At 37.1% G+C, this 21,052-nt stretch overlaps 3 protein-coding genes across 6 annotated transcripts in view; 2 read left to right on the forward strand and 1 right to left on the reverse strand.

Annotated features, from left to right (window-relative positions):
* Nucleotides 1-2,510: 2,510 nt before the first annotated feature.
* On the reverse strand, nucleotides 2,511-14,505 carry alad (aminolevulinate dehydratase). The gene is made up of 12 exons (XM_048190131.1): nucleotides 14,062-14,505; nucleotides 12,978-13,100; nucleotides 12,772-12,822; nucleotides 10,204-10,300; nucleotides 9,958-10,093; nucleotides 7,331-7,414; nucleotides 7,130-7,218; nucleotides 6,992-7,047; nucleotides 6,772-6,859; nucleotides 6,500-6,586; nucleotides 3,392-3,521; nucleotides 2,511-3,235 (listed from the first exon to the last, which is right to left on the reverse strand). The coding sequence occupies exons 2-12, from the start codon at nucleotides 13,094-13,096 to the stop codon at nucleotides 3,177-3,179; spliced, it is 996 nt and encodes a 331-aa protein (XP_048046088.1). The 5' UTR covers nucleotides 13,097-13,100; nucleotides 14,062-14,505; the 3' UTR covers nucleotides 2,511-3,176.
* A 165-nt stretch (nucleotides 14,506-14,670) lies between these two features.
* Nucleotides 14,671-16,484, forward strand: tmem203 (transmembrane protein 203). 3 transcript variants are annotated; one of them, XM_048190153.1, is made up of 2 exons: nucleotides 14,671-14,800; nucleotides 15,477-16,484. In XM_048190153.1, the coding sequence occupies exon 2, from the start codon at nucleotides 15,703-15,705 to the stop codon at nucleotides 16,123-16,125; it is 423 nt and encodes a 140-aa protein (XP_048046110.1). In that variant the 5' UTR covers nucleotides 14,671-14,800; nucleotides 15,477-15,702; the 3' UTR covers nucleotides 16,126-16,484. The 3 variants fall into 3 exon arrangements, with proteins under 3 accessions (XP_048046110.1, XP_048046108.1, XP_048046109.1); XM_048190151.1 differs by having other exon boundaries at nucleotides 14,756-14,945; XM_048190152.1 differs by having other exon boundaries at nucleotides 14,796-14,940.
* Nucleotides 16,485-17,768: 1,284 nt separating this feature from the next.
* Nucleotides 17,769-21,052, forward strand: part of tprn (taperin) — a 33,172-nt gene continuing 29,888 nt past the window's right edge. Inside the window, exon 1 of one of the 2 annotated variants that reach the window (XR_007184786.1) lies at nucleotides 17,769-20,028. Coding sequence is in view for 1 of the 2 variants with exons in the window: in XM_048190156.1 (XP_048046113.1) it covers nucleotides 18,052-20,028 (1,977 nt within the window). In the remaining variant the exon portion in view is untranslated. The remainder of the gene's footprint in view (nucleotides 20,029-21,052) is intronic. The other variant, XM_048190156.1, reaches the window with a different exon arrangement.

Raw genomic sequence — 21,052 nt, forward strand, 5'->3', positions numbered from 1 at the left:
GTTCAAGTTCAAGTTACTTTATTTATACCCGAAGGTAGATTTTGTTTGCAGTAGAGTCCTCATACACACATATGAAACAGAGCACATAAAAACTACAACATCAAAAAGTTCTTGTCGGTCCAGAATAAATAATACATACATGACTCCTCATACACAAATAGAAAATAAAATACATAAAAACCAAGTACACAATAAGCTTTAACTCATTCCTCAAAGTAATGGCTGCTGGAACAAAACAATTTTTGTATCTTTTTGTTCTACACCTGGGGATTCTAAACCTACGCCTTGACGGTAGAAGCTGGAATTCTGTGTGCAAAGGATGTGAACTGTCATTTAAAATCGAACTAGTTATGCGCTGTAACTGTTTTGTATACAAGGTCTCCACATTAAGCTGCGTATCACCTATCAGCCTGCTGGACCACTTTACTATTTTATTAAGTGAGTTTTTATTTTTCAAAGTGAGGTTCCCAAACCAGGCTGCTAGCACAAATGATAAAATTGACTCAATAAAAGCATGATAAAAAAGGATCATGATGGATTTATCAATATGAAATTGATTCAGTTTCCTCAAACAAAACAAACGCTGATGCCCTTTTTTACAGACTTGTTCACAGTTCGTTCCAAATGTAAGTTTAGAGTCTATTACCGTCCCCAGGTATTTATATGATTCGACACATTCAACAGTTTGACCTTTGATTGATGTAATTTCTTGTGTTTGAATTGTTTTTTTCCTAAAGTCAATAAGCATGTCCTTTGTTTTAACTACATTTAGTTGAAGGTGAGACCCCTCACACCATTCAACAAAGTCATTGATGACTGGACCGTGACCTGTTTCACTATCTTGGAGCAGGCTAACAATTACTGAGTCATCTGCATATTTAATTATAGTCCTGTTTTCCCACCTGCTCTGGCACATATTTGTGTACAGGATGAAAAGAAGAGGTGAGAGTACGCATCCTTGTGGGGAGCCTGTTTATGAACAGACTTTTTCTGAGAGACTGCCATTCACTCTCACTCTTTGTGTCCTGTCTGTTAAAAAGTTAAGGATCCAACCGACCAGATTATTACTTAGATCAAACTGTTCCAGCAGCCTTGTGGTTAAAATACGAGGTTGAATTGTATTAAAAGCCGATGAGAAATCAATGAATAAAAGTCTGGCATGAGAGCCATTATTATCTAAATGCTTAAAAAGTAAATTAAGTAAGGTGACTGTGGCGTCTTCCACCCCCCTACGGGGTCTATAAGCGAATTGCAGAGGGTCAAGTGAATGCTCCGTTTTCCTCAATATTTCAGACCTCACTTATTTTTAAAAAACTTTCATTACTATTGATGTGAGTGCCACTGGTCTGAAATCATTAAGATTTTTAGTGTTGTTAGATTTGAGGACAGGAATAACTACAGCATCTTTCCAGACCTCAGGTACTAATTGTGCCTCTAAAGATTTATTAAAAATGTAGTGGAAGGGAATACTCAATTGTTTTGCACAGGTTTTGAGTGTGCGCCCACAGATATTATCTGGACCATGACTTTTATTAACTCTTATAGAGAGGAATGCTTTGTGCACTTCTGTTTGTGTTATATTAAAATGTTGAGTGTCTGCAAGCTGTTTACTCAAATTATCGATCTCATCGCTAAAATCTAAAATATTAAAACTATTGTAAAATTGAATAAGAGCACTGGCCAGCTCAGTATCTGAGCTGAAGCCATCCAGGGTGACTGGGCTGCTGCTTTTTAGATTCTGGAGGCCTGCTATGGTTTTCATACTGTCCCAGGCTGATCCAAGATTGTTTGTTGCCATCTGGTTCTCCAGTTTATATTTATAGTCTCGTTTTGCTTTGAGAATTCCTATTTTTAAATCCTTTTTTGCTATTTGTAGTTCAGCAATGTCACCCCCCTTAAAACATGATTGTTTTTTCCGTAACCTATCTTTAACAGTTTTAGTTATCCATGGTTTGTTATTAGGATACATTTTCACCTGTTTATATGGGACAATCATGTCCCTACAAAAGGCAATATATGAGCATGTCACATCAGTCCATTCATTTAGGTCTATTATTTATTTAGTAATAAAAACAAATGATGGTTCACATGGCTCTAGCATTATTCTTATCTTTTTGGTTATAAACAGAAACATTTTGCATATGAACATGAAACAATGTAAAGCTTAAAATGGAGATGGCAAATGAACTTCCAATATTATTGTGATTATCAGTATATTAATTTGAGAACTTAACAGCTGTGATTACAAACCTGATATCTATTTTCAAATGCACATACAGCCAAAATTATGTTTCCTGCTATCACTGTAAATCTGCTTTGAAACAATCTGCATTGTAAAAAGTGCTATATAAATAAAGGATACGATTTGACATTAAAATTAAAACATGTACATGATGTACTCACAGATAAATGCCCATAAACCATTTCTGTTCACATCTGTATGCTACAAAAATGCTTTTTTCATGGAAAAAGTTTTCTCTTCTTTGTAAGAAATCACTCGAGTCACAAAGTTCCAGATGCCAAAACTTCGACTTTATTGGTATAGACAACAAAGCAGAGATGCTGGGGAACATCTAACAATCTCAGTCAAAACTCTCATTTTCTCTTACACCTTGCCCCCAGCTTTGCTCAACCAATGGGTGTTCGTCAGGTCTTTAATTTTTATTAACTCATCCTCTTCTTGTTCTCCCCAGTTAATCATCACTTTTCTTGGCTCCATTTCTAATAGTGGTGAGCCATCACTTGGTTTATCATCAAAGTAACATATAAAAACAATTTTTAATACATGGTTTACCGTGTCATTTGCATCATTGCTCTTGATATATGGATCTTCATATTAAAACACCTGATGTTCCACAGTGGCTGGAACAGATGGCTGGGTGTTTTGTTCAGAGCTGAACAGAGTTTACAATGTAGGCTGTTGAAACATATCTTAATGAAAACTCTTTTTTAAGAAATACACTAAACGTGGCAAAATTTGAAAAGTAGAAAAATCAAAAGCTGGCTGAATGCGTTTCTAACTAAATACATAAATCATATAAAAAAATCTTGTGAAAAGGCCGATTCAGATACTAATATTTGCTTGTGAGTTTTATTTCTAACCCTAAGTGTCACTCTCAGGGAGAGACAGTAGATTTGCTTTAATCCAAGTTTATTCACATAGGAGAACCAACAGATTATTCTGTTAACCATGAGAGCAATTGTGGAGTGTAGTAGGTGATAATGATGTCAGCTCCTGAAAATAAGAATACATTGAAAAATTACTTAAAAATTACTTAGACACCAAGGTCCTGCCCAAAGGCACTGCAATCATTAATTTTATACAATTTCAAAGAACCTGGCCTCAACAGATTCAGTTAATTTACTTTATCTTCCGTGTCTCCCTTCTCACCTGCTCGACGGAAGGCAGTCATAGCCTCCATAACTGCAGTGCGCAGCTCAAAAGCTCCAGCTTCAGCTCCATGCCACAACATGGCAAATTCACCTGATACATTGTACACTGCCAGCGGATAAGTAGGGTGCTGATGGAAGACAGAACAGGAAGACTGTGATAATGCGTTTTCACAGTTAGCCACATTGCAAATCTAATAAAGTTTTTCATATTTTCTTTTTTTTATGCTACACTTTGTGTGATATTACCTTGGCAGTAAATTGGCAGTAAAATAATAATAATAATAATACAAACAAATTAACACCACTGTGAGAGTGTTTCTACTGAAAAATAAAAGCTGGTTGAATGCGTAAATCATATGTATTTAGGGAGTGATGGCAAATTTCACAATTCTCTCTCCTGACTGCTGCAATCAATCTCTCTATATTTATTCCCTCTTTTGGGAAGTCGTGGAAACATTATCATAGAATTTTTATTTGGATATTGGAGCAAATGGGAATACAAAAATTATATTTGCTGTTGTCTCCCATTCACCACTATAGAAGTTTACCCAACTATGATGACTTCCGAGAACCCTGGAAATGTGAAGAGTCCAATGGAGGAGTTGTTTTTCTCGCTCCATCCTCCTGAGACGCAACAGGAACGAGCGCAATTGACAATGGAATGAGACGAGCCTTGAATTTAAGTTGATCAGCTAATGTATACGTTTGCAATGTTTTCATTGCTGATGCATCGGGTAGAATCTACATCGGGTAGAATCTGCAGGCAATACGCTGGCAACACTCACACAGTGACCCGTGCACCCGGGGTGTCAAAATACTATTGGGTAAATTGGCAGTGGGTGGGATCACACAGACGACAGACCAAAACAAAATCAGACATTCACGGAAAGCACATTTCAAAGTAGAATAATTGGCTGTAGCATTGTTTTTCAGAGAAACAAGCATTTGAACTTAGCATGTTTCCTAAATCTCTGCCAACCTACTATGGTATATTTATGCTTTAGTATATATAAGAACATCAGAAGCAAATTGTTTCAAAGTGACCCAAACAGTTGTAAAGGATATATATATATATATATATATATATATATATATATATATATATATATATATATATATATATATATAAAAATGAAATACAGCACCTTTACAACTGTTTGAGTCACTTTGAAACAATTTGCTTCTGATGTTCTTTATATGGTTAATTAACATTTCAAATTTCTTGATTTCTGATTGTTGGGTTTTTAATGTTTGTTCAGTTAAAGGGGAAGCTATATGCTAAGATATTGTTATGTAGATATTGTAAGATATGTTGGAAATTAACATTTATTAATATGTTTAATAAATGAACATTTATTAATAAGTTTAATGAATAATAATTAAACCTTTATTAAATTGCTTATTAATAAATGTTCACCATTTGATTATTATTACTGCATCTAGCAATTATGCATCTAATATTTAATTTCCAACATATTTTAGGTTAATTTTAAGCCAGCCATATAGTTAGTTTTAAACAGTAGTTGGGTTAAATAAAACTGCCCAGCATGTTGGGCAAACATTTAACCCAATCGCTGGTCTTGTCCATTTTCAGCTCAACTTGGTTTGTTTTTTTAGTGTGATTGAAATGTCTACAGTAAAGTATTTGATTTAATGGTTACTAATATGTCGAGGTGACTTTAACATACGTTTAAACTCCAAGTTAGACTGTTCTAGAAGTAATATGGAAGTAAAACCATTAAGTAATAAGGTGAATGGTTTGTTAAAAGAGACAGGAATAATAGATGTATGAAGAGAATTACATCCCAAAAGTCATGACTATACCCACTATTCTCATCTTCTTATGACATATCCTAGAATAGACTATTTTTTATCTTTAAAAAGGAGCTGCATTTGATTGATAACTGATTTGGGAACAATGGATATTTCTGATCATAGTTCTATATGTATAAACTAGAACTTTAAATAGAACTTTAAACAGGAAATCAAGGTCAACAGTTTGGAGAATGAATTGAGATATCTTAAATAATTCTCAAATCAAGAAATTAAAAAAAAAAAAAAAAAAAAAAAATGGAGATAAATGACAATGGAGAGGTCTCTCTGTTGACTTTTTGGGATGCTCTTAAGGAAGTAGTAAGAGAGTTAAAATCATAGCATGCACATCTAGCTTAAAGACACTTAGAAGGCAGAAATTACAAGACCTTGAAATTAAATTAAAAAGGTTACTTGAAGAACACAGGGCTACAATGAATCATGAGGTAATGTAAGATATTAAGAAAACAGTTAAAGAGATTGAGGAAATATACTCTAAAGAACAACAAAAAAACTCTTGTTCTTTAAACAAAGTTATTATAAAATGTGTGTGTGTGGGGGGGGGGGGGTCATTTAAAGAAACAACAAGCGGATAGGGCTATTAATAGAATTATACATAATTACATAATAATTTAGAGCAAATACAACAGAAATTTGTCCCAAACAGAGCAGACGATAGATTTCGAATTTGGGTTAAGCAAGGGATTTCTAATTATTACACTTTCTTTAGTAAAAGTAAAATCCAAAGTTTTGAATCATTAAAGGTTAAATATGGGCTCAAAATATTTTTTATAGATACCTTAAAGTAAGACATTATATTGATTGTAATACCAGACCAGTATTAGAAATTGCAGAGTCAGGAATATTAAAGGTATTCTTAGCAGTAAGTAAGGCTGAATCAAAAATTACAAAGGATTTCTCCAAGCAGTGCCTGATAATATGATTTGTTAAAGACAAATGGAGGAGGGAGGGAAATCTGAATATCTCAAATGATGACTGGGAGAAAAATTACAATGGAAATCTACAAGCTCAGCCATATGGGGAGAATTTTTATATATGATTGTGTTTAGATGAAGAAAGTCATATACATCTAGGATGGCTTGAGGGTGAGTAAATTATGTGATAACTTTCATTTTTGGGTGAACTATCCCTTTAAGTGTCCAAATACAGTTTTGGGACTACTGTAAATATCTACAATGTAAGATCAAATTTTCAAGCTGAAATGTAACATGAGGTATCAGAAAAGGATTCAAAATTCATAAATATAATTATACACTGACTCTACAATTATTACCTTATTCTTGACCTCTCTCACAATATCAAGGTATGGTAATCCAGGTTTCACCATCAGCATGTCAGCACCTTCTTTCACATCCCGGTCCTACCAGCAAAAAAAAAATTCTTTCCTTATACTTTTACTTCACTTGCAGTATCCCATAAAATATACAATAGGAACAAAACACAGGTCTAGTCAATGTGGCCATTTCTGTAATTCAAAATTTGCTTCAGTGTCCTGGATTGCTATATCATTGCTGTTTAAGTAGTTCAGATTCAACACTCTCTTACACAGGCCCGAAGTGCTAGTCCTCTGGCACCAGGGGGCAGCTGATAGCATCGTCTGTCTCCAAAAGCAGGTTTTGACTGGGCAGCATCCCTTCAAATGTTAAGTAAGGAGACATTTTTTCAATTTTGGTTTACAAAGAATAAACACATCCTGGTGATCTCATCTTATAAGAATGTATAAGAACTAAGAAGAAATTTGGTAAAGGGAATATTTGTACACTACCTGAATGGTCCATAGTAGCAGGAGGCAAATTTAGCACTGTAGCTCAGCACTGACACCTAAGAAAGGGGAAAGAACTTGAGTCTGTATCTGCTATATTCTATTTAACTATATTGTGTGACACAAGCGCGTTTTCTCTACCTTGTTGCCAAGATCATTAGAGATTAGTGCTTGCTTAATGGCTGCAATTCGTCCATCCATCATATCTGAAGGGGCGATGATGTGGCAGCCTAAGGGGAGAAAAAGTGTGATCTAATATGCTGATGACTTCTATAGACCTATTATTCAAAAATTCTAATATTATGTGTAATTGACTATAAATTATTATAATTTTGGACTAACCTGCTCGAGCATAAGCCAGAGCTACTTCAGCCAACCTCAAACAGCTTGCAGCATTATCCAAGCTGCCATTTTCACGCAGGATTCCTTAACGGTGCCACAGAGAAAGTAAAAAAAAAAAATAAAATAAAAAAAATCACACTGTGGTAGCTTCACTGTAAAAGGTTCATTTAAAAATACCAGGTAAAAAAACAGCACAGGATTGATAAAAGACAAGACTAAAGGTGTCTATGATAGTAGTCATCCCACCTCTGTTTATGATTAAAGGAGCATTTGTACATGTTCAGAGGTGTTCAAAGTTCTGTTCAAAGCTTAACATGAACATTGTTGGGGAAAGTAATTATTAGCAAAGTTCTATTTTTAGCAAATGTAAAGGCCCTTTCACACCAAAAGTGAATAAGCCTAAAGCCTAAAGTATACTTCACTTTTTACACGTACACGAGGGTCAGCGTAAATTTACTCCCAAGCGAATTTTGCCATCAGAAGAATATGCGTGTACTCTACATGTACTGCCGGATTTTTGTAAATCGGTCGCATATGCGCTTTTAATTTTTTTTGTTATTATTATTAATTAGTTTATCCACAAGATGGCAACTGTGCCCTGGGGGCGTGAATTCACAAGGTACTCGAATAAAACCTGCATAAACAGAACAGACCAGAAAGCATGCAAGCTACAGCGACAATGGATTCCTACACAGACGACAGACTGTGCGAAGAGGTTAGAAAGTACTTACTCATTTGTACAACTCTAGAATGAAAGAATACAAATATATTTGCATGGGTTGTAACTCGTGGTGAGAGATGCTCAAAACTGCACATGCGTCGAACACCTGTGTACACATACGAGTCAAGTGAAGTGTACTTTGCAAGGCTGTGCATTCGGCAGTGTGTAAAAAAAAACAAAAAAACAAAGTATTCCCAGGGCTTTAGGTAGAAGAAAATGCAAATTCACTCCTGCCCAGAAGAGGGCGCAGCTCAAACAAACCTTACAGCTGTGCTGCCATTCTGGTTTGCAGAAAAATAGGACACAGTAGAAGAAAGTTCAACACTCTTACTTAAAGGCAGGGTAGGTCATTTTCATAGAGGCTAGCAATAGCGAGCTAGCTTTGAAAGCAAAAGATCCCACCCTCCCTTCAGAGGGTCTCCAAAGCCACGCCTCCTCCAAAACATATGAACGCGCACAGCAGGGAGCAAAAGCGTCATGAGAGATGGTGTTAAACTAATATCTCATGTCTCAAAGCACGTAACGTCACTGCGGAGTCGTGAACGCGGACTGACAACAGACCCGGAAGAGAAGACAATGCTGAATAAAGTCATAGTTTTTGTTATTTTTGGACCAAAATGTATTTTCGATGCTTCAAAAAATTCTAACTAACCCACTGATGTCACATGGACTACTTTGATGATGTTTTTATTACCTTTCTGGACATGGACAGTATACCGTACATACATTTTCAATGGAGGGACAGAAAGCTCTCGGACTAAATCTAAAATATCTTAAACTGTGTTCCGAAGATGAACGGAGGTCTTATGGGTTTGGAGGGACATGAGGGTGAGTCATTAATGACATAATTTTAATTTTTGGGTGAACTAACCCTTTAAAGAGCACTGACCTGTACCACCTGACTGCTGCAGATTCATTTTGGCGTTGATTGCCATGTTGCCAGTGAAACATATAAATTCGAGTCACAACCCGCTCCGAATATAACGTCACAGGTTTCCAAATTTTGGTAGTTATGGCGTGAATGCAGCATAAAGTCATTGTTTTAATTCTGAAGGAACTGTAAAACGTGGCTGCTGTTTTGGTTGTAGTGCTTGTGACTGGCGTCTGTCTTAACTCTGCACATCATGAAATGCGCTGATGACGCGTGAGGTCTACGCGAACAGGGTGCGTGAGGGTATGTAAAATCATACGTTGACAAGCAGGTAGGATATCCTATCATATGCCTCGGATCGATACGCCTTCCATAGATGATATAAATACAAATAAATACAATTAGACTGCTCAACTTAGTGATTGCTATCGGGATGTGACGAGACTTTTAACCAGCATAACAAAAAAAATGTTTTTGAAGCTAATCACCTATACCCTGCCTTTAAGCAATAAACACACACAAAAAAAGAAACAAATGTGATGTTTAACTAAAGTCGTTGTTGCTTTTTTGTATGGTTGAATTGGATCATCGAAGGTCAGCAGCAAAGAAATTGGTTAATAAAGTGAGATTAAATACGTAAAGTATATTTGTGTGATTTAACATATTTCATTATTGCAGGCTTGCATAGTATTTAGTTTGCATTCCACTGTTTTTATTCATTTTGAGCAATACTGAATATGTTTTTGTGCAAGTGAGATGGTTAAATGCATGCTCACATTTAGTCTAGAAGTACAAACAGTGCACACAACACCTCTGCATTTACTCCTGATTTCTCTCAACATAGGTACAGGAGAGGTGTCATGCAATAAATTTGAAAACTTAGATTTAAATTTAAAAGTAATGAGTTACTTTACTAGTTACTTGAAAAAAGTAATCTGATTACATAACTCTCGTTACTTGTAATGCATTAACCCCCAAAACTAAACATGAAAACAATAAAAAAATTATGTAAGCAGATCCAATACAGAAACTAACCACAGTGGCCATGAGAGGTGTAGGGGCAAAGGCACACATCACAGGCCAACACAAGATCAGGGAATGTGCTCCTAAGTTTCTTCACAGCCAGGACTGCAGGAGTATCATCTGTGTCTGCACCAGAGCCCCTCTCATCCTAGGACAGGAAATGAGAAGACAAGGAAACAATATTTAACTCCCTCATAAAATTCTATGATTTAAATTAATTACAGCAATATTACTGAAACCATTTGACTTCTCTATGACCTTCGCAACATTTGCAGGAACTCCAAAAATCAGCACACACTTCAGGCCTTTATCCACAAGGGGACGAAGTAAACCCTCTATCTTATTAACGCCATATCTGAAATCAACAGAATAAACATTATGTGTCTTAAAGATTTCTTAACTACAATGCCATTCATTTTTGTTTATATGACACACTAACGCTATCTGTAGTCCTGAGTTTCATGACACTAACAGTTTCTTCTAACAGCAGCTGCAATGGCACAATGACTCTGTCAATTTTATTTAGAAACCAGGACTTACTTTACAAGAGCTTTCTTTATATTTCAAAATTCTCTCAGTTATAGTAACATAAGTGAACTATCATTGCTATTTAGCAATTTATTTGATCAGATTTCAAATAGTTAAGACATTTTTTTTTTTACACAAAATGTAAAGTTTCTAAGTCTGAGATAACTAGGCATCTCACTCTGAATGAAACATGCAGCATAATCAGGGCTCAACACTAAGGATTTTTTCTACTGGCCCAGTCGGGACAGTGGTTCAAATTTTTACTTGCCCCGCCAAAATTTTCACTGGCCCCACAACAAAAAATTAATAAAAGTAAAAGACTAGAAAATGGGCCTATAAAATAAGCATAGTTATTGTTTTTGTTGTCTTTGTTATATTTAACCTCAATAAATAAGGTTATGACACCAAAAGCTACTAGATGTAAGTTAAAGTAATAAAATATGAACAAATAATCAAATTACGAGTAATAGCACAAATAAACAGAACAAACATAAAAATGAAATAAATGGTGCTTTTCAAGCTTTTCATGTAAAAAAGTGGATGTATACAGTAGCTTTGCAGGTACAGAAATTGTAATCTTATGTATAACTATATAACTGTAGAATAGATTAAACTTTACAGTTAATCAGTCAGGAGCAGTTACAGATGCATAAAAATGTTTTTAATGTTGAAAATATAAAACGCTAAGTACTGTTATTTGAAATTATAAAAAAAAAATGAAGACACTTTAAATGTGAAATTAAACCCGCCAGTAGGTGGCAGCGAATCGCTGTTAATGAGCGAATCATTGAGATTCAACCGATTCATTCAAACGGCTGATTCATTCAGGAAGTGTTGCTCAGAGACGCTGTGGACTTTGGAACTATTTTAGTAGCGAAACAGTCGATTTGGTGTCTTAAACATAAGTCACTTGATATGAAGTGCTTGTTCATTAATCTGTACACTGAATAAAATCAATATCAGATTTGTAATCATGCTAATATTTGGAGAAAAATGGCGCTCTTTGTGTAATATTGGTTAACTATATTAAATTATATAAATATAAAAGATATACTGGGGCATTTTTGCCCCTAATCTTGAATTCTGGGGGCATTATAAAGGCATTTTAATAGACTAAATCACGCTGTGTGCACTCTAAAAATGCACGCACACTAGTCCAACCTTCCAGAAAATGTCATGTAGTGAATGCGTGCACTCAATGGGTGCGTTTTTGTTTTGTTTTTGTAAAGTGAGGACAATACATGATAATATCAGATCGTTAAATCAACAATTACGATATCATAGACGATATATAACGCACACCCGACAGCACTGGCCCGATCGGGCAAGTGACAGTTCCGTCTACTGTCCCGAGCGTCGTTCACACTGGCCCCGGGCCATCGGGCAGTCCTTATTATCAGCTCTGATAATGTTCTATTATGTCATTTAATAACAAAATACTGTTTATTACTAACTGATGCATAATGTGCTTTTTTCACGTCGTTTTTTTTTTTATTTTTTTTTTATTTTTTTAAGAAAGCAGCAACCAGCATGATAGTATTCGTTTTTGAATGCAGTCTATATTACATTACTATGTAACCAGACCTCACTTAGACTGCAAAAGCAACAAGAAGACTTAACCACCCAGAATAAACGGATCCTTTGCTTATCTTTGTTCTTTGTTGGCTACCTCCAGCTCCACCCTGCATGAATTTTATCTCAGACCACCAGCCCAAACTTTACATGCAAACTCCATCTTTGTTATATCAACTATGCACATATTGTATATTTCAATTTTTTTTGCCCACAGTCATTCTAGAGTCTCATGCAAGTTTTATGCAACACATCAAAGACTAAATTGATTAAACTAGTATAAAAATGTATATATTAATTAATAATAAAATAGGCAACTACAAATCAACCTCTGGCCCCAAACTAGGTACCCTATTGAATGACAGCTTAATTCTGCTAAACTCAGGGTTTTAAATAGAATTCGTCCTTGTCCCAAACTTTTATGACAGGGTTGAGGTCCTGAGCAAGATAAACACTTTCTGAAGGTTAAAGACTTTACACTTTGTTTAAAAAACAACAACAACACACTATTAGGAACATCATTAACGTCAAGTGCCAGTTTTCCTTTAAATGTTTAAAATTGATCATAACAGTCTAGCTTCATGTTAAATTCCATTAGTAATCCATTATATTCCTTAATCCAATGTCAATTCAATGATACTTGTTACTTTGGTAACAGTTAAGAAACGAAGATGAGAGGATAAAAACAAATTTAAAAAAAGAGTGTTTGACAATAAAGGATAATACCTCGCTTGACCAGGTAGACTTGCAATTGGTTCCACTGCATCAGGACTGTCACTGTTAAAATCAGTTGGAGAGAGACATAACTATTTGTCTTCAATCAAACAAACGGACAATAGTACCTTTAAACAAGCAAATTTAAACAACTTTAAACAAGCCTTTAACTCCTGAACCTATATACCATCAACAAATAAATATGAGGGGGGAATTACGTAATGAAGATAGGATATATGAGGTTATCTGGTCTAAGGTCTGCAGCACAGGTCTGCCAGTATCGGAGCGTGGGGTGAAAGTAACCGCTGTGTAGAATAGAGTCTGCCGGCTGTGTCATCGTCCTGTAGATTCAAATGGAAGACAAACACTTACACGATCTGTTCCACATGTGATGTAACTGCAAAATTATATATCATAGTTACATACACTGCAGAAAAAAAAAAAGATTATTAGTTTTGTTGTCTTGTTTCCCAGAAAACCATACCCACCCGCCTCCCCCCCCCACACATTTAATCATCCTTAAAATTAAAAATAAATGAATAAATAAAATAAATTCACCTGAAAAGCAAGTGCATTAGAGGACATATTAAGGCTATATATATACAGATAATATATGTGAATTTGAATATAGTGTTGTTCACCTGTAAGCCTACTACATTTAACATCTTACCTTATATAAAATCATTATAAAAATGCTTAAATTAGTTCATTATTATTAATTTAATTATTACTAATTATTATTCAATTATTAGAATATAAAACAATTAAATCATTTAGCATTTTATTTTGACATTTACATTATTAAAAATAAAAATGATAATCATAATTTAAATTATTTAAATATATTTTTTAAAAAGAAAAAATGATCTCAATTGAATGAACACATCCTGAGTGGTTGGGAACTTGATGGTAATTATGTTATTCTGTCCACTGATTTTATGAAAATAAATCTTCTAAACGAATGAGCAATGAGTGATTCTGACACATTCATGCCTGCCATACATCTGAAGCAGGCATGCAGAAATACTGGCGGACAAGACACTTTGAGATTTGATGCAATGAAAAACTTTCAAAAGCAGTCCTTAGATTACACACTCTAAAACATCTGAGAGGCAGATGTGCACAGCTGATTCTGGTAACATTTTGACAGGTTTTAGAAGCTAATAGTGACCGTACTTAATACTTAATAATACTGTATAATGTAAATGTCACGGAGACTTCAAACTTTCAAAAGGCGTAACAATTCAAGCATTTCATAAATATCAGAAAGCACGTCAGTATACACAACTGAGATGAACTTACTTTGTGTTTAGGATGGGAAACAGTAAATGACCAAGATCTTGCTAACTGAAGAGTTGCTCCTTGAACCTCAAACGGCATGAATGTGTGCGTTTCATTCTGAGAGGAAAATGTTGCTATCTGTCACTATTTCCTGCTAGACAAAACTCGTCTTCCTCCAGGTGGCGCTTTGTGGCTCAGAATGGCAAATTCTCCATTTAGCCACAATCAAATTTCAGTACGTTTTTTGTCTCATTGGGGGCATCAGCACTATAAGAAGTATAACCGTGTAAATATATAAATATCAGGCTCTTGTACATGAGATATACAAGTAAATATGTTCCTGTAAGCTTTACAAATTTTCAGAAACTTATCCTTTAATCACAAACGACTTTGATTGAGCCATCCTAAACAGCGCAAAGAAAAGTAACAGGTATCACTTGATAGCGCTGACTACGTTTTATTTTAGCGGTAACTTGAATAACGCTTCTTACAAACCATTCAGCCATACAATAGAAAATATAGAGTTAAAATAGGAAAATGTATGCTTATAGTAAGTGCTGAAAAGACTGGGGCCTATAAGCCCCGCCCGTTATATCAACTCTCCTTTTCATGCTAGTTGTCATTCTGGCGCTTATTCCATTTTTCTGTGATTTCATTAGTCTTGCTGCCTCTCGGCCTCCGTAGAAAATATCCAGTTTCAAGGGTTTCGCGATATTTTTTTGTGAAATCTCGCGATGTTTCCCCTGGCTCCTATTGGAAGGTAAATAGCTCGTCTCAGCTAGCTTGTGTTCATCACAGCTGCTTATCCACCGCTGTCAACCTATCCGCTCATTAACGACAATTTAAAAATGTAGGTTATCATTACTTGTTTGCCTTCAACCATCACTGCGAGCGATACATGTAAGGTAAAAGGTCTTTTTCAATATATCATTGACACATTTAGTACTCGTCATCATATGCTAACTGACAGCTCGCCTGTTTATACTTACAAATTAAATTCCGCAAAATGATGGACTTTAATTTACTAATAACATGTTTATCTGCACATTGTTAACCTAGATTATAATGTATATTTAGAATACAGAAGCTATGATGTTAAGGATGGTTAAATAATCTTTATTGAAGGTTGTATTGATGATTTAAATGTTATTCATATAGCCACATAATACAGTCAACCATGTTTTTGGACATGGTAGTAAATCCCATGCAAATACCATGGTAAGCTAATATAATAATAATAATAATAATAATAATAATAATAATAATAATAATAATTCACTACCATTATTTACATTAGAATAGCTATTTGACTCTATCTGTGTATCATGGTACCAGTGTTTTCCATACAATTAGAAACTTGCATTTTAGTTGAATTTTGTTTTATAGTTGCATCTTGATAATGAAGTCACCCCCCCCCCCTTTTTTTTTTTCTTCAGGTTTTGATAGAGCAGTCAAATGCATCAGAAGTCAGAAGGTGGACCTGATCCATCTCAAAAGAAGCATGATGCTGCCAAAATAGTGAAACACTCTTAAGTGGAGGATTCTTCATAGACTTGAATATCCATTAACTTATTTTAATGCTTCACTTCACTTCCAGTTTCTTAGGCTAGTGTTTGACCTTAGTCTCCCAAGTAAACATCGCTCAGTGTTACCCCATTAATAATGCTGTTCTCTCTGAGAGAGCTGGTGCAATGGCTGGGCTTTGCCACATTCGAGTTGTTCCTCCACTTGGGCGCACTGCTGGTCTTCAGCGTACTGGTTGCCCTGCACATGGACATGGACAAGCAGACTCTTGAGATGAGCTGGTGGCTTGTCTTCTCACCCTTATTCGCTGCTGATGGCCTCAGCACTTACTTCACTGCCATTGTATCCATCCGCCTCTATCAAGAAGGAGAGAAGCGGCTGGCAGTGCTGCGCTTGCTGTGGGTGCTGACTGTGCTCAGCCTCAAGCTGGTGTGTGAGGTGCTGCTATGCCAGAAATTGGCTGAACAGGATCAGGCACGTGATTTGTGGTTCGGGCTTATTGTTTCCCCGCTTTTCATTCTTCTGCAGCTGCTCATGATTCGTGCTTGTCGTGTCAATTAAAGGACAAATGGTCTGCACACATGCCAATGGACTTATGTGAATGAAATGGACTCCTGCAGTTGTCATTCAAACCAGGAGGAATGAATCATTGTGAACTGCAAAATCATTGTGACCTTGTTTTTTGTTTTTGTTTTTTTATATATGTATTCAACTGAATTTCTGGCTCAAGCATGTAAACATGTCATTTTAAACAATGCTTACAATAATGTGCAATTTTTGATTATTATTATTATTGTCCTTAAGTGCTATGAGAGATTTGGTATGGATTTTCTCTGAATACTGTAAATGTTGCTTTATCTGTGTTATTACCTTTTATTGTTGTTTGTACAATTGTAAATAAACCATCAACATTCAAACACGCACTGTTCCCTTGATCTTCCTCCTTGGTTTATGACCATGCCTTGAAGTGACCTAGAAATTTTAGTCATTAAGTGACCCCAAAAAGTTTTAGTAATTTTTGAAAGATTTATTAACTTTTTTTGTTGTTTGAAGTTTATGTTGGTAAAGAAAACAAAACAAAACAGAGTTGATGCATTAAAATAAATGTCATATAATAATCACTAGATGGCACTGTAGCTTCAACATCACATTTTCTCTTTTGTCTAATTAAACTGTAGAAGTAACAGATTATTTATTTTTTTGCATTAGATGTCCTTCACCACTTAGGTTATATATAATAGAGGCACAGAAAGCATTTCTATTTATGTCCTGTTAGCAAGGGCTGTGTTAAATAAGTCATGTCATTCTTGGTCTTTGCACTTTTATGCACTTATGCATCAAATATTTCCTTGAATATATGTTTAGGCATTTTTAAAAAATGAATTGCCTTAACTGGACATGCAGTGCTTATTGCAACCCATTGTGGCTGTAAATGGCAACAATTGTGTTAAAGGTCGCACACCCATATCTTAAATGAACATGTTTTCCTGTCCTCTCTTCCTGTCTTCAAAATGATTTTGAGGTCATCTAAATTCACAGCCTAGGTGCCTAATAGGCTACAGCCATATATTTGGATAAACTGCTCTATAAATAGCTTGACGCGCTGTACTTATGATGTCTTGCTATAATCCTTATTTATGTTCCATTTAATCTTAAAAGTGGATTATGACGTGGACAGTAGTTGTACCACGTCATCACATGACATTGCTGTACTTTTTAATAGATTTAATTAATCAAACATACCGTTTTTTGATCCCCCCAAAAATATATATATTAATATAGAGTTTTAAAATGTTTGTTAATTTAGTAATATAACTAAATTATAAAAATAAAAAACTAGTAATACAATATATTCATATAACTAATCAATAAGTTCAGCTTTACAATATTTTAAAAATGAATTGCTTATTATATTTCCTTCGAAAAACAGTAGCATATAGGCCTATACTTCTTTGCAGTTTAGATATTATTTATAATAAATAGATAATAGATTATTTATTATAATCAAAACGAGATTTATTCACCAAGTGTGCACAAACACACAAGGAATTATTTTATTTTTCACTTACTCAAGTTATCTTTCGTATTGTATTGCTCCAAACAGTTTGCAGTTTTGTCCATTCATAACGTAAATTCCGAAATAATGCGGAAAGGGTTAAAGCTATGAAATGGGCGGGTCTCGCTATGTTTGATTGACAGGGCTCGTTTTAATATTCACAGTAGTAAAGGGTAGGTGGGCGGGGCATATGTTAAAACAAAAGGTGTGCCTCAAGTCAAAATGACCAAATGAGGTGTCCACCCCGAGACGAAAGGGTGACGTCACTTTCCGAGGGCGGGGTCGTGTCGGTAGACTGGCACATCATCATCATGCAGGATACATTGTTGCGGCTGCAATGATGTACGAGGACGAATAAGAAGAGGCGCTGCAGGTACAGCGAGAGATTATTCTATTTCACACGTTTCCCCATAAACCCTGTTTCTCCCATAATGTCGGGCGGGGATCTTCGCGTTCTTCGCCAAGAGCCAGGGCAGGAGAGCCCGAGGATGCCGGCCTGGAAACGCGAGATCCTTGAGCGGAGAAAGGCGAAGGGCGGCGGGTCCGGAGCAGGTGCCGAGTCCGTCTCATCTCGACTTAACGGCGAGGTAACGGCCAGCAAAAGCAAGGATGATATTACCAGCGCACATTCTAGCAGGAACTATACCATTACTGCTGCCAAGCGCGCGACCAAAAGCCCGGATCTGTCACCGGTGAAAACAAAAGAGCATTGGCCATCCACGGACTCGTACGACTTGGAGGAGAGAACAGCAAGAGACAGCGGAGGGCAAGAGAGCTTGGTGCTGCAGGAGAGCTTGGGTCCTCTGCAGGAAAACCCATTCATTAAACTGGAGAAAGAACGCAAGAAGCGTCAGAGCCAAGAGAACGCCGCGCGACCCGTTCAGCACATCCTCGAGTTATATGGCAGCGTTCCCGGGATACGGACTATACGCGCTGAGAATATCATCATCATTGAATCCGACCCTGAGTATTTTCCGGAAGGATGTGGTTTGAAGCACGCATCGAAACTGCAGCAGAACGGCACGGTGAGTGGATATAGCTCTCTCAATGACCTTTTGGATCGAAGAGGTAGTCCGGTTACGGAGATACGCGCGAAGGAAGTAGTAATTTACGATACTGCGCTTAGTAAAAGCGAGGAAAACCTCAGCACGCTGGGACGACCGGCTTCCGCTCCGCCAGAGGGGCAAGGGAGGGTGAGTCGCATGCTACAGAAATTTGACAGGAATTATGGCAAGTTGCAGCCCAAATCGCGCAGCACAGAAAACCTCCTGGACTTGGACCCTACTCCTGTCAGGCCAAGCTCCAGACCCAAGCCAGATGTGGTGCCAAAATGCCCAGTGTCTCCGCAACCCGGCTCTCCACGCAGCAAAGTCTTCCAAAACGCCCAGTCTACCGTAGTCAATCATCTTGCCTCTCCTTGTGACTCAGGGAGCAGTACGCCTGTTTCCGGATCCCCTCAGTTAGTGTCTTCTGCACGTAGACGTTTTGAGGGGAGTGGGGGACGAAGTGTCACTGTGCATCCCAAGGAGGACGCTGAGATGTCCCCGTCCAAGCCTGTTAGAGAACGGGACTGGGACAGCACAGATGGGGCCTCCAAAGCCAAGGTGCCATGCTCCCCAGAGAGCCACCGTGCCCGTGCCGACTGTACTCCTAGCCCCACGTCACCCCCCTTATCGCCCAGCTTTGAGATCCGTCCTTCCCCTCGGCCGGATCTTTCTCTCCTTCCGGCCGGTGATCTACAGGCCCGTGCGCTCGCCAACTTGCGTCTTCAGTCTCGCAATTCCTTCACCGTCATTCCCAAGAGTCGTGCGGCCATCTCGTCACCTGGCAGCACCGCCCCGTCCAGCCCTGTCCTTTCCCCCCCATCCCCACGACCCCTGGTGGGTGTGGCAACTTCAGAGCCCGCTGTGCCAACCCCCTCACCTACTTCTTTCACACCCTTCGGACCAAAGCTTACAGAGAAGGTGACCATAGAAGCCAAAATAGGGTCTCCGCAGCACACCCCACCTGCCACACCAACCTCCCCAACCCCAGCTTCTCCACCCTCAATTGGCTCACCTGTCAAATCAGTCTCACCTCCGGAGGAACCTCCAGCTGATAAGCTGCCCATCACGAACATTGATGACGTAGTCGTGGAGCCCATGCCGCCCATCCTGAGCCCTGCAGTGCAGAGGCGCAAAGGGAATACATTTACAGTTGTTCCAAAACGGAGGCCCGAGGCCCAGACTGACCCTTCTGAGACCCCGGAGGTTGTCACTGAATCTCCGAGCACACCACAAGCCCCTTATGCCCATCTGGGCACCCTGATTAAAAAGCGTTACCCTGCTGCAGAAGAGATAGAGGTCATTGGGGGCTACCTTTCCCTTGGGCGATCTTGCCTCTCGAAGACTGGCTCAACAGGAAAAAAGGTAAATATGTTATATTTAACATAATATCTGATGAGTCTTCACTCACTAGACATGTATTAAAGAAATTTGATGTCTTTAAGCAGCGGCTTAAAATGATGGTTCACCCAAAAACAAATTTATTCACCCTCATTTCATTCAAAACCTGTATCACTTTCTTTATTTTGTGGAGCACACAAGGAAATATTAGGCACCTGCAGTCATCATTTATTTTTATTCTGCCTAATATCCTCTTTTGTGTTCCACTAAAGAAAAAAAGTCATATGGGTTTTGGCACCACATGAGGGTGAAGAACCCATGATGACAGAACTTTCAATTTTGAGTGAATTAATCATTTAAGAAGAATCTATAAAATTTAAGAAAGTGTTTCTTAAATCACTTTTTATGTTTTTAATGACTTGACAAATATGTTTTTTTAGTTGTGAAATCTGTGCAAATACACATTCAAATGTTCAAAAAAGGCTTTAAGGATATTTTTTCAGACACAGTTGTTAGGTGTTTATGACCTGTTCAAAGGTTTACTGTATTCTTTACACCTGCATAATTCAAGATGTGTCATCATAGTGCTGTACTTTATTGTTTTTTCTTGTACTAGAATGTCACTGACCTGTTAGCCTGAGTATTTTGATCTTGAAAAGCTGTTAAGATGTTCTACACACATCTTGTAAACTTGTGGATTTTGAGGTGTTCATGCCACATGCAGTTACACTGAGATACCTCCTGCTAGACATCAGTTCAAACAAGTTATAACTGTCTGAGATTCTGTGCTATACAGTGAAACTAATTTGGACACTTAAACAACACTAAACATTTCAAAGGGCAACTTAGAGTACAAAACTATAGAAAACAATATAAAAATGCTATATGCAAATTATACAGAAAATGTGAAATGTCAAAGACAGCCTTTATGCTCACATTGTGGCTTTAATTTATAACCAAATGTAAACAGCAGTAAAGAACTTGCTGAAGGAGGTCAGGTGATTTATGGTGGAAAAAGAGTCATGTGTTCTGTTTGGAGTTAAGTCTA

The sequence above is a fragment of the Megalobrama amblycephala genome, linkage group LG4 (genome assembly GCF_018812025.1).
Source record: "Megalobrama amblycephala isolate DHTTF-2021 linkage group LG4, ASM1881202v1, whole genome shotgun sequence".
Classification (NCBI taxonomy): domain Eukaryota; kingdom Metazoa; phylum Chordata; class Actinopteri; order Cypriniformes; family Xenocyprididae; genus Megalobrama; species Megalobrama amblycephala.